This window comes from Scardinius erythrophthalmus, assembly GCF_964197995.2.
Source record: "Scardinius erythrophthalmus genome assembly, chromosome: 23".
In the NCBI taxonomy this organism is placed as follows: domain Eukaryota; kingdom Metazoa; phylum Chordata; class Actinopteri; order Cypriniformes; family Leuciscidae; genus Scardinius; species Scardinius erythrophthalmus.
In genome coordinates, this window is record NC_138243.1 from 13,296,560 (window position 1) to 13,310,967 (window position 14,408).

Sequence of the window (14,408 nt, forward strand, 5' to 3'; positions counted from 1 at the left end):
TAACAAAGAATGAAATATATTTTCTTTCTCTTTGTATTTTTAGATCAATATGGTACAAGATTATTATATTCAAATCAATGTGATAAACGAGTTAGGGCTAAAGTAATCAAAAAGTAGTCAGACTGTATTAAATTAAATGTGTAATGTAATGCGATCGTACAATTGAAAATAAGAACAAAAAACAATATTATTTAGGATTTTATTTTCCTTCCCATAAGGATTGTAGCGCCATCTTCTGCACAAATACCTAACAACCATGTGAAAACGCCTTGCTACTCTGTCGCTGTTCTCGGCACTGCAAATATGACTGTTGCCATGGCAACTCTGAACTATAGCTGAACTAAGATCAGCAGGTGTGAACGCTCATGTGCCCCCGTCGTCACGGATGAGGTCATGGGAAGTTCCACTGTCCGCCCCGTGCAGCGGATTGGCCAGTTTCGCCATTGCGTAGAGCTCGTTTATTGGTGCTCGTGGCTGTCAATCACGCCGCTCCTCTCATCGGATGATCCTCCTCGGTAGGACGTTCGGCTTCACCGGGGCATCAGAGGCAACCCGACAGGCCATTTTTAAAATCCGACCAAAACACTACATCAACTCGGATGTATTAATTTATAAGTCTATTTAGATTTAAACTTAAAGGAGTGGCATACCGTCGTGAATGGAGTATCACATCCCGCAAAAGGTCTGTTTTTCTCCCGTGCCATCGCCTCCGAGGAAATTTGACCCTCAGCTGCAGGAGGAGCGCTGTCGAGCCGCACATTTTTCTCCCCCGTCATCCGATCTGACACTATATTCAATGGTTACAGCCTAACAGCCATCACACCGCCCTACACGGACCTTTCCCCACAGGTTAGTAGTAGTTTAATGCTCAATATCTCACGTAGACCATCTCTATCCTCTCGCTTCCATCCGTTGTCTCTTTGTTTTTAAGCAACCGCTCGCTGTTAGTTGTACATTAACGAAAGTAAAACAAAAGAATTGCCCGATCGCTTTAGTCTGAAGTTGATCGATGTTGTGTACGTCGGCTGTTTGCATAGATCAGAATCTGTAAGTTAATAGTTTAAAGTGGTTCTGGTACTGTTTTGAGATGGTGGTCGTGTATCTGTGGCCTCTACTGTGGCCTTCAGCGCCTGTCATAAAACTTCATTGTTTTTAATTACCCGCACCACTTTTTATATAATAATTAGGATAGTTTAAAACGTTACATTTCTCGAGTAATTATATTAGGGCGTGGAGACTGTAGTTCATGTTGACATACGCATAAAAAAAAAAAGCAAGTGCAGGTTAACGTAATAGTTGTCGAGTCTGTGTCATAATGGCCGTAAATGTTACGTAACTAGTATATAATTTATCCCCGTTGCAATTTGAGACTAACCTTCTGGTAAAATGAAACGTTACTTATTTTGAGTTAAACATGGCCTGTGACTTTGGCCAGTCTCCGTGTTTGTGTCTGTTTTAGCGACGCAGGGTGACGAGGATAAACACGTGAGTCAGTATTTGTGTGCAGTGCTCGCGCCCGCCGCTTCGTCACGACAGCGTGCTTTAGGGATAAGTTAACGTTAGTTCACCTAAAAATGAAAATTCATCATTTACTCACTTTCATATTGTTCCAAACCTGTAAGAGTTTCTTTCTTCTGTTGGACACTTTTTTTTTTTTTTGCTAACCAGACATTTGACGGTAGTTTCTTCCATAGTATTTTTTTTTTTTTTTTTACTATGGAAGTCAATGGGGTCCATCAACTGTCTGGTTACCAACAATCTTCAAAATATCTGCTTTTGTGTTCAACAGAAGAAAGAAACTCATACAGTTTTGGGACAACTTGAGGGTGAGTAAATTACAAAATTGTTATTTTTGGGTGAACTATCCCTTTGATACAGCAGCCAGTGACACATGACTTTTTTCAGTTTTTGTGGATTAATGTGCACCGATTCACAAGTAAATAATAGCAATTCTAAGTTTCACAGAAATTAAACAAATTCACAAAAATGAAAGGTAATCTATTCCTCATAAATACTTCAGACAATCAGATTTGATCAGTTACCCATGCGCACATCTGATTAAATCTCTTTTGTGAAACTCCTTCACTCTTTTGTAATAAAGTGTAATTTCACGAAACCATTTTAAGTACCACAGAAAGACGGACATTGAAATAGGAAATAGATTAACTAAAATAAAACCAAGTTTCACAGGATTTGTCCCTCAAGATTATCAGATTTGAAAACTCTTTAATATTTGTATCTATAATTGTATACGTTACATTCATTCCTTTACATTTGTTTGTGAATCTGCTATTTCTATTTGTAAATCTATTTTGTTTATTAATCTAGCAACAATATCTCATATAGTGACAACCATTTCATTGGTTTTTAATCTCACATTTGAACTAGTCTAGATTCCACCAAAGTGTTTTGTATTTTGACAGACACAATCAATTTTTCCCCATAGAGTTTGCATTGAAAAAATACAAAATATAACTGACAGTGTTTACATTAATACCTGTACAGATTTAGAAATGTATTTTACTGTCCAGGGACAGAGCACACAGCCTGACGTTTTAAAATTGTCCCTTTTTTTCTCTCTCTCTGCAGGACACCCAATTTTAAGTCACAAAATGGCAGTTTTCAGCTCACAGGTGCTTCTCGCTGTAACTAGATCAAGGTGAGGTCATCATTTATGTTATTGGTGCGAAACATTAGTATCCTATTCCAAATACACCATGTAATCACTTCACATGTCTTATTCATCTGATTTAAGCAATGTTCTGGTTTAAAACAGTGCTGTCACCATAGAAAATAATTTTGCCTTGTATTTTTGTTAAAGCATATACATATTAATTCTTGCATTCAAAATATATTTGACCGGTAAAGTCATTTTAGGCATGTGAATACCTTTCTAGGCTGATTAATGTAATTCCTGAAGCTGGATTTTTCTTCCTTGGGCATGTAATTATAAAGTTACCAGGTTTATGGTCTTTATATGATCATGATTTGATTGAAAGATTGGATATAACTTTGAACAGAAAAGGCTTGTAAGCAATTTTAACAAAACTAATTTCATGTTAACATATGCAATGTTAAAATCTTCTGGCTATATTTTTGAAACTGTATTTTTTTCTCAGCTCAATACCTTGCCCCATAAATTGCCTTTATAAGTACATTACTGTCACAATTTTGCTTGTTTATACAAACTAAGGAACAAGTTGAAATACTTTTCTGTGGTAATCAAGAGCATAGATTAGAACATCCCTTAAATATTCTAAATATAATATTTCATTTTCTTCATGCTTTAACACATCACCGTTCTCGTTTTCTTTCAGAGGATCCTACTTGCTTTCTAAAAGACACAGCAGTGTTTCGCTCCGGTCGACTGCATGCGTACGCTATCATTCAGAGTTCGTCGGACAGGCTGCCGTCACAGCCAGGTGTCCCAGGCCTCTGTACCCCTGTTACACATCCAGCTTGATCCGCCCTGGTTGCGTCGCTGCACGTCCCCTCCACAGTTCTTGTGCGTGGCTGCAAGAGGCGAAGGACACCGCTGAACCCATCAAGGGTGACGCTGTCCCGGCCGCCTCTGCCACTCAACCACTGCCCGCACCACCAGCAGTGCCAAGAAAGTCTCTGGGACAAAAAGTTCTAGATGAGCTCAAGCATTACTATCATGGCTTCCGCCTTCTTGGCATCGACACCAAAATCGCTGGCAGGATGGTCTGGAGGTTACTGCATGGGCAGCTGCTCACCAGGAGGGAGAGGAGGAGGGTATGTTCGGGACCAAATTTTGGAATTAGAATTAAGATGTTTTTACTTTGTTTTAGTGTGGTAGAGTGATTGTATCAGCTGTTATTCCATGGTAATTTGATATGAAAATGATAATCATATATCTCCATAATGTATTTCAGTGGTACTCCTGCTGTAGCAATCTGTCCGATTAGTCATATTTCTTTGCACTGCCATGATATGCGAGCGTGCGTTGAATTTGAATAACATCTGATAACTTTATTAATGTTTATTAACAAAATTAACTGGAAACAAAATAATAGTTTTTGAAATTCAAGATTTGAGAGATGCAGTCATTATGGGAAATTGTCACCATCCTAAGGAATATTATTGGAGCCTTAAGTTTTTGGAAGTACTTAGGCTAAATCTTATATTACACTTACTAACTTCACAATTATTTAATCCACGTCAATATAAAGAAATAAATAATGCAGGCTTTTATAATACCGTGGGTACAACAATGTTTCATGTACAAAAACGATGTATAACATGTTACCACGATTACCATATTTCTGCACCATTGTATTTGCATAATATGCCATGGTACTTCAAGAATATCATCATGGTATTACCATGTCCAAAAAAAAAAAAAAATTCCTTTATCTACTCTTATTAAAAAGTCATAGTCATGGTAATGTTAATCTGATATTTATAATATGGTTCTAAATGCTAATTATATTAACTTGCATAGCATTCCAAGTAATACCATGGCACCCTTTGTGAATGTTTTTGCTTTTCTCTCAACTTCTTTATATAAGATGATGTAAGTAGTTTGACAGATGAAAGTGTGTTGTAAGTTATAAGAGTTTTATGACAAAGTAATAATGTTTGGTAATCCTGTTAGAACAAACCAGTGCTTGGTGAAGGATTTATAATGTAAGGTGACACACATAGGATTGCATAACCAAGAAGCTTTACACCTCAGAGAAAGTTCAGCTGGATTAGGCCAGAAGAGCTTCTCTCGGTCTCACTTACCCATATTGCTTTTGTTTTTGACTACGGAAGAATAAAACTTGTCCCACTGTCTCCACAGCTGATGCGGACATGTGCCGACTTATTCCGGCTCTTGCCCTTCATGGTCTTCATCATCGTTCCGTTCATGGAGTTTCTGCTCCCCGTATTCCTCAAACTCTTCCCAGAAATGTTGCCTTCCACATTTGAGACCGAGTCCAAGAAGGTATGTCTTATTTTTTTTAAATGACAGCAAAAGTTGAGGAGTTCAGTTTGATTAATTGGACCTCAATCATGAAACATGAGAATAACAAATCTATGTAAAATGATTCTGCAAATTTCAAAATTGAGAATCAACTAATGAAACCGCTTCATTTTGATTCAGTGGGCCTCTTTCATTAAACATAAATTGAACAAATTGATGTAATTGATTCGTAAACCATTCCCCATTGAATCAAAGTTTTTTTGCAGATTCAAAATGCAACTGATTAGTAATGACTAAAAGAAGTGCTGAATTTGTTTCTTTTGCTCTTCCAGGAGGAAAAACAGAAGAAGGGACTTGCTGCTAAACTGGAGCTGGCCAAGTTCTTGCAGGAGACCATTGCTGAGATGGCCAGGAGGAATAAAGCAGCTGTAGGAGACGAGACTCAGAAGTTCTCCACTTATGTACAGCAGGTTAGTTTGATAATCGAAGCCATTTGTCCATTTCCCATGCAGTGAAATTGTTCTGGATGTGATTGACTCTTCTATCTCGTCTGCTGTAGGTGCGGCACACGGGCGAACAGCCCAGCACTAAAGACATCGTGAAGTTCTCCAAGCTCTTTGAGGACGAGCTGACGCTGGAGCATCTGGAGCGGCCGCAGCTGGTGGCGTTGTGCAAACTCCTGGAGCTGCAGCCCATCGGCACCAATAACCTGCTGCGTTTCCAGCTGATGATGCAGCTGCGCACCATCAAGGCGGACGATGAGGTGAGACAAATGCAGACAACTGCTACTGAGCCGCCTTTACAGTGGTTGCACAGCTGAGCTTCTGACTCGACATGTTGCTGTGAGCTCTAGGCTTGTGGGTGGCTGAGCCATACGTCTTAAAGGGATAGTTCACCCAAAAATTTGCTCAGCTCTATGTTGTTCAAAACCTGTATGAGTTTCTTTCTTCTGTTGAACAAAAGAAGATATTTTGAAGAATGTTGGTGATCAAACAGTTGATGTTAGCCGTTGACTTCCATGGTATTTATTTTCCCAAGTATGGAAGTCAATGGGTGCCGTCAACTGTCAGGTTACCAACATTCTTTGAAATATGTTGAAAGAAACTCATACAGGTTTGGAACAACTTGAGGGTGATTAAATGATGACATTTTTGGGTGAACTGTCCCTTTAAAGTGAAGGGGCTGTTCAGACAGAACATGTTTTTGCATTATGCTGTGGTACTTTATTATGACCGCCGCTAGCGTAGCTAGCGAAAGCGGTCATATAGGCATTGTCAAATTTTTTTTTTTTTCTTTTTCCCCGTCACCTTACTGAATTTTTCGTCAACGATACCAGGGACACCGAAACACCGGGGAACATGAAATTTGGTGGGCATGTAGCCCCACTAGACTTGTACGGAAAAATTTCGTTTGGTCCCCGGGGGCCACTCCCCCCCCGCGCTGGGCCCCCCCAAAACCAAAAAAATGCAGTTTTTCCTAAATAACTACCTGAACCGTGGCACCGAGGATGAAGAAATTTTTATGGTATGTTGGTCTACTAGACTTTTACGGAAAAATTTCGTTTGGTCCCCGAGGGCCACTTCCCCTCCGCGCTGGGCCCCCCCAAAACCAAAAAAATGCAGTTTTCCCTAAATAACTACCTGAACCGTGGCACCGAGGATGAAGAAATTTTTATGGTATGTTGGTCTACTAGACTTTTACGGAAAAATTTCGTTTGGTCCCCGAGGGCCACTTCCCCCCCCGCGCTGGGGCCCCCGTAAATTTTTCGTCAACGATACCAGGGACACCGAAGCACCGGGGAACATGAAATTTGGTGGGCATGTAGCCCCACTACACTTCTAAAGAAAAATTTCGTTTGGTCCCCGGGGGCCACTCCCCCCCCGCGCTGGGCCCCCCCAAACCCCAAAAAATGCAGTTTTTCCTAAATAACTACCTGAACCGTGGCACCGAGGATGAAGAAATTTTTATGGTATGTTGGTCTACTAGACTTTTACGGAAAAATTTCGTTTGGTCCCCGGGGGCCACTTCCCCCCCTGCGCTGGGGCCCCCGTAAATTTTTCGTCAACGATACCAGGGACACCGAAACACCGGGGAACATGAAATTTGGTGGGCATGTAGCCCCACTAGACTTCTACGGAAAATTTTCGTTTGGTCCCCGGGGGCCACTCCCCCCCCGCGCTGGGTCCCCCCAAACCCAAAAAAATTCAGTTTTTCCTAAATAACTACCTGAACCGTGGCACCGAGGATGAAGAAATTTTTATGGTATGTTGGTCTTAAGGGCCCACATCAACCTAGCCCATAATCGATTGTCAAAGTTTTTTTTTTTTTTTTTTTCGTCATCTACTGAATTTTTTCGTCAACGATACCAGGGACACCGAAACACCGGGGAACATGAAATTTGGTGGGCATGTAGCCCCACTAGACTTTTACGGAAAAATTTCGTTTGGTCCCCGGGGGCCACTCCCCCCCCATACTGGGCCCCCCCAAACCCAAAAAATGCAGTTTTTCCTAAATAACCACCTGAACCGTGGCACCGAGGATGAAGAAATTTTCATGGTATGTTGCTCTTAAGGGCCCACATCAACCTAGCCCATAATCACTCATTTGTGATTTGCGCCCCTCCCATAAAAAATGAAAATGCAATATTATTCTGCTTTAATCGCCCCTATCTTCAGTTGAGATGTTCAGAACTGCACCATATTTCATGTGTATGATTAACTTGACATCCTCTGGGGGTATGCTAAGTTTCGTAGAATTTCATCCATGGGGGGGTATAAAATAAATTCATTTATGTGCACATTTAGTGACTGTACACTCATCGGCCTGTAGATAGGATGATACTGTCACTAAGGTTGCCAACTGTCCCGAATTAGACGTCCCGTATTTTGGGCCTAATTTATTTGTCCCGTGCGTGACCTCCCGTGTCCCATTTTTTGACAAGCTGATAAACCACTGACTGATACAACAGCAACAGCAGCAGTGCTGACCACGACACTTGAGAATGATCACCGACACCTGTCATCATCCAATCACAGCTTTTTTTAATCACTGTTTTGAGACAAATCATTGTTTGATTTGCGAACATTCTCTGCCGTCTGGTCGCTTCCGCTTCAAGCCGGACTCGTCTCACGCTAACGGTAATTTCCTTTCACTGTCCACGTTTTGATTTCGGCTAATCAATTTTGGCGAATGCAAACAACGTGATTATTGTTCATGAGTCTAACATCCAGCCACGCAAGAAAACATGTAATCTACCTGAGGAAATAATATGCTCAAAAAACATTTCTGATTATTATTAATGTTTTAAAGCTTTTAGAAAGTACATAGAAAGCTTTTGTAACATTACCTTAACTGTCACTTTTGATTAATGTAATGCATCCTTGCTGAATAAAAGTAGGCAATTACTTTCTTTATTTTTTTTCCCAAAAAATAATCTTACTAACCCCAAACTTTTGAACTGTAACCTAGTGTATAATGTTAACAAAGCTTTCTATTTTAGATAAATGCTGTTATTTTGAACTATGGTTTGTTTGTAATGTGACTTTTTTCATGTATGACATTAAAATTATTTTTAGAATTAAATACATAAATAGGTTAAGCAATACAAATGTGTTTATGTCTGATAACCTTTTAAACACAAACTTAACTGCAGACACTGAAATGATGTACACTGTGTGATACAGTACAAATATTTTGAGTGTCCCTCATTTTCCTATAAATAACCACGATTGTCCTGCATTTTCCTTTTCTGAAGTTGGCAACCCCAACTGTCACACACACACATTCAGGAATACAAACAAACGCAAGCATGCACACACACTGACATCCACACGCACAGACACACACCCATACACACACATACAAATCCACATGCACAGACACACACACACAAACACACACGCGCACACACATGTACGCACGCATACTTACACACACACACACACACACACACACACACACATACACACACACAGACAGACATGCACATACTACTACTTTTTTTAGGTATATACATAAACACGCAATACAGCCAAATTGCTCCACGTCATTTATTTTTGTGGAAAGCCAGTGCAGGCCTGAGCGGCGGTCATATTTTGTACCGCCCTGCGGTACATCTAGTTGATGTAAACATGCACTAGATGGACACCTTTAAACACTTCTCTCGCATCTTTTTCAGCATCTTGCATTCTAAATGCAAGTACGACTCTTAAAATAAGTTGAACTTTTAAAAAAACAACATGTTTGGGATCCCCCCCCCCATTCCACTGCTAAACACGTTCTGTGTAAATGGACCCTTAGACTTTAAAGTAATGTTCTGGGTTCAGTATGTTAAGGAGATGTTCTCAGCTGTTTGTGTCTCTGTGTAGGTGATTGCAATGGAGGGTGTGCCTGCAATGAATGTAGCAGAGCTTCAAGCCGCCTGCAGGAGTCGTGGCATGAGGTCTTTGGGTCTGACCACAGATCAGCTCCGACAGCAGCTACAGCAGGTGTGTGTGTGTGTGTGTGTGTGTGTGTGTGTGTGTGTGTGTGTGTGTGTGTGTGTGTGTGTGTGTGTGCACAGACCAACCTGACTAGGTTGTAAAAGTGCCCTACTGGAGGATATTTATGACTTTAGTGTTCCACCTAAAGACTGTAGACAAATTGGAAGTGTGATACATTTGACAGATTTTGAAATAATACGCTTAAATGTGTTATTTCCCTATTAGATCATTCCGTGTCAACTCAACCAAAGGTCCCCGGCCTACATTTTTTTATTTTGTTAATATTTTTTTCTTCAGAAAGACAAACATAAATAGTGATGAAAGTCAAAATATTAAATGTCACAGATGTATATTTACTGAGTAATCCACTATTTTATAGAGGGGGTCAAAATGACAATTTTCTCCTGAGATTTGGAGCCAAATTAAAGGGGAGATAAAGATGGCAGCATCATTATTTTAATTTTGCACAGAGATTGGTAGGTCTATTAGCTACATCTGTGCCAACGGTGACAGTTCAAAATGAGCAAAAAACACTTCTTGGGCCCTATCTTGCACCCAGCGCAATTGACTTTGTACACCGATGTATCATTCCTATTTTGCACCTGCGCAAAGCGGACCTTTCCCTCCACAGACACACGTCGGTAAGTTAGGAAATACACCTGCGCTCCCCAGGGTGGTTCAGCGCAAAGAGGAGGCGTGTTCCGGCGCAAACGTTCCTTCTGCTATTTTGCAGGTTTAGAAAACAATTGCGCCACTGACAGGAAAAAATAGTTTAAAGTCAGTGGCACGTTGCGCATGTTATTCATATGCTATTTTAAGGGCGCATGCTTGGCCATAATTTATGTAGCGTGTGCACAACGCGCATACACTTTGATTCTCTCATCTACACAGAAGCAGCAGTTTTCATTTTTGCAAATCATACATTATTACAATAGATAGATAGATAGATAGACAGACAATTTATTATAAAAGTATACACCTAGCTTACACATTTACCCAAATTATCATACGCCTGTTTAACCGAAGTTAATTTGGGTGGGTTTCTCCATTTCAATGTAACTTCTCTCTCTTTTACGGCCGTGACGAGAGCGTTGCTCTCCTCGGCTGTGAACCGCTCCTGGCGCGCGCCTGGCAAATCTGCCGTTACAATAGCAATCCGCTATGGAAAAAGTGCGTCTGCTCTTAAAGGGAATGTGAGATGACGCTCTGATTGGTTTATTTCACGTTACGCCCAAACCACACCTATGAATAATGAAGCTACTTCAGACCAACCCATTTTAGATTTGCGCCGGGTGCAAGAGTCATTTATCCCGCAGAGAAAAAAGCAACAGCGCCAAGACCCGCCCACAAAGTTACTTGCGCTTTGTGCTTGACACCTGCGTTTCAGATCATGAAAATAGGGCCCATGGTGTTTTTTTGCAAGTTTGCATGCCTGTAATACAAGAAGTATTAGAGATATCTTAATATCCTTTTAGATTCTGGTTCTTAACAAACATTTTTTTTTATCTTCATTTTAAAGGCCCTCGATGGTTAAATCCCAGCGATATTGAGATCTTAATGCGGCTCCATGAATAAATTGGTCAATTGTACTCATTTCCAGTGGTTAAAAACCAAATGTGGGTCACTTTGCATACAGCTGATACTTTTTGCCTTTTAAAGAGGAAATAATGTTAAAACTAGAAATGTATTTGGTGTTTTTCTATCAGCTCAATTGCATAGAACATGAACCATTGAGGGCCTTTAAAATGAAGACACCAAAAGAAAAGTTTAAGGAGCAGAAACTAAAAGGATATTAAGATATCTCTTGAGTTACAGGCATGCAAACTTGAGGCAAAAAACACAAGAAGTGCTTTTTGCCATTTTTGAACCGTCACCGTTGGCATATAATGAAACCAAGATTGCTAAAGTTAACAGATTTAACTAATAGACCTAACAATCTCTGTGCAAAATGAAAATAATGATGCTGCCATCTTTCTAAAGTCATTTTTACCCCAATCTAACCCCAACTAAATTAAAAAAATCGAGTTTCCCAAATTTGGTTGATTTGACACGGAATGACCCTATTGCCATGGATGGCGTGGTATCATAATGTTGCATCATCCATGCTTACAGCAAAATTTATGATGTTTTCCATCCAAATACTGTAGACTGAGTTATGTGTCACTGTGTGCTCTCTTTTTGCTTTGAATCATTGATCATTTGTTGATCTTTTTTTGCGTTCTTCGTCTCTCAGTGGCTGGACCTGCACTTGAAAGAGAATGTCCCACCGTCCCTCTTGCTGCTCTCCCGTGCAATGTACCTGACGGACCTCACTCCTAAACCTCCAATCATCCCACCGGTGCCCAAACTAGAGGTGAACACTCAATATACACATACCTCTAAACCAGTCGTCAACTGCTTACTATCTGCTTTAAAAACAAAATGGCCCCAGTTCTTGCCTCGCATTACCTTTGACCTTTGAAACCTTAACCAATTGACGCTTGGACCTTAATCAGGATGAAATGCAGACTGACACATTGCTGCATAAGCGACGGCTGATATGTTATCACTGTGTACTGATGGTTGTTATGGATTGATGTGCAATGAGCACCTTCTCTCTGTCCGTGTCACAGAAAGCCACTCCTCCTGTGGAGGCTGAAACAGCAGCCAAAGGGAACCCACTGTCCTCCTCAGTGGAGGTGCTGGTGGACTCCGCTCCTGTCATCAAGGACAGAAAGGTAGGACTCTTATTATGTCACCAATCAATCAATGTCTTTAAATGCGTCAAAGGCATTGTATAACAATAACCAAGAGGAGAAATGCTTACAAATAGATTTAATTTAGGATATTCCTAATACTTCTTTTGTGTTGTAGTCAGAAGAATTGTTGGAGAAACCCAGAGGGTTGGACATGCCATCGCCCGAAGCTCAGTTAATACATGTAAGTGTGTCAAAAAAGATGTTGCGTTGAACACATAAATATGTGTGTTTATTGAAAGGTGAAGGGGTCATCAATATGTTGTTTTTGCTAGATAACTTTAAATATTATGCATATTTTACCGGACTGTCCTGCTTTTATGTTACTAGGCAACTGTTTGGTCAGAAGTTTCATTTATAGATGTTTTAAAAAAGGTTTCCCCTGGGAAAATTGTTTAATTTCTATCAACTATTAAAACAAAATATTTTATATAGCAGTTGTTGTAACATTCTAAGAGGTTTAATTTAACATTTAAATATTATGAAATAATTTGAACATTATGGAGGCCCAAACCTGAAGTTTAAAATAAATGTGTAGACAAATAAATAAATGTAATAATAGGAAAATAAATAAAGGAATAAATAACATGATAAAACAAATATAACTCATTTGTAATTAAATTTAATTCTGAATTTACTAGTATTACTTTTTTCTGTTTTTATATGTATTTTTATTCTTTTTAACTTTTAATTATTTATTTATTCTTTAATTTATGCATTTACCTCAGGGCTCGCAAAATTGTGGTAGCCCAAAATGAATTTTACTAGCCCAAATAAAAAGACAATTTTTAATGTAGAAAATTGGTTAGTAGTCAAAACAGCAATCAAAACCTTTTTCATCCTGACCTGTTTTTTTGGGCCGAGTCGAACTGAAATCCATGCTCTTCTTAACATTGTCACACACGCACACACAATGCTCGCAATGTTCTCCACTGCGCACGCAATCTCTGTCACTTAGCAACAATAGATTAAGTGAGAACGGCACTGCTTTACAAGGGGTGGAAGCACCAGTTGTCTTCCTCAAACCTCAGAACTCGCAGTTGGATGCTGGAGCGATGGAGAAATAATGCCTCTTTGAAGCTTTGACACTTTTCTCTGATTGTTCTGGCACAAGATTCTAAGCATCAGGAGTTTTGAATACACTGTCACCTTGTGGCAGCTCAAATTATAGCAGCCATAAACCAGAGAAGCCTGACAACGCTAAAAGTGTTAGTTCTCTAATTATTTTATGCTGTTTATATAGCAGAATATATGATGATCAAGTCACCTTTATTCATGTAGCGCTTGTTACCATGCAGATTTGTTTGTTTCAAAGCAGCTTTACAGCAATAGTGTGTTAGCACACGGATTCAAACATTCTGACACGCAAAGTAAAGCATTCATGTGAAAGTGGAGCTTTCATTTTTATTGATCACGAGTTTCTCTTAAAACAGGCACGGAGATTCACGAGAAATTGCGCTGCGGATAAATCAGCACGATCAAAAACTTGCACGGTCATATTTTTCCTTAAAATAACTAGTCAATATTGTGAATAAAGGGAGGGATTTGATTTGGTTGCCCGACTGGAAAACACAATAGCCCCGGGACGTCGGGCTTGCGATTTTGTGAGGCCTTTCTCGTGGAAAAGTAAAAACAAATAAATATGGAAACAAATGCATGTAGGAATAAATAAATATTTAAAAACTAATTTTATAAAATGAACCCATAAACGAATAAATAAAAAAATACAGGAAATAAAAAATGCATATTTTAAAAAATACAGATTTTTCTTTTTAATGCAATACAAAAATAAATTCAGGAATTAAATTTAGTTAAAAGTTAATTATTTTTGTTTTATTCCCTTATATAAAACAAAAATAATGTTAAAAAAAAGTTAATTATTTTCGTTGTATTCCCTTACCCTTATATATATATATATATATATATATATAATAATAATAATAATAATAATAATAATAAAAAAAAAAGTATTTATATATATATATATATATATATATATATATATATTAGGGCTGTCAATCAATTAAAAAAAAAATGTAATCGTGATTACTCGCATGATTGTCATGAGTTAACTCGTGATTAATCGCAATTTTTTTTGTTCTAAATGTACCTTAAATTAATACTTTTCAAGTTTGTAATACTCTAATCAACATGGGCATGGATAAATATGGATGCTTTATGCAAATGTATGTTTATTATTGAAACCATAGTCAACATAGAGCATGAAGACGATACATGTTTCAAAGGTCATAGATGTTTTTC

The 14,408-nt window shown here is 39.0% G+C and overlaps 1 protein-coding gene across 1 annotated transcript in view; it reads left to right on the forward strand.

The window, feature by feature from the left end:
- Positions 1–485: 485 nt before the first annotated feature.
- Positions 486–14,408, forward strand: part of letm2 (leucine zipper-EF-hand containing transmembrane protein 2) — a 17,457-nt gene continuing 3,534 nt past the window's right edge. Inside the window, exons 1-10 of the mRNA XM_081353577.1 lie at positions 486–849; positions 2,590–2,659; positions 3,318–3,756; positions 4,808–4,951; positions 5,263–5,400; positions 5,490–5,693; positions 9,298–9,417; positions 11,645–11,764; positions 12,024–12,128; positions 12,265–12,330. Of these exons, the coding sequence (XP_081209703.1) occupies positions 2,613–2,659; positions 3,318–3,756; positions 4,808–4,951; positions 5,263–5,400; positions 5,490–5,693; positions 9,298–9,417; positions 11,645–11,764; positions 12,024–12,128; positions 12,265–12,330 (1,383 nt within the window). The 5' untranslated portion in view covers positions 486–849; positions 2,590–2,612. The remainder of the gene's footprint in view (positions 850–2,589; positions 2,660–3,317; positions 3,757–4,807; positions 4,952–5,262; positions 5,401–5,489; positions 5,694–9,297; positions 9,418–11,644; positions 11,765–12,023; positions 12,129–12,264; positions 12,331–14,408) is intronic.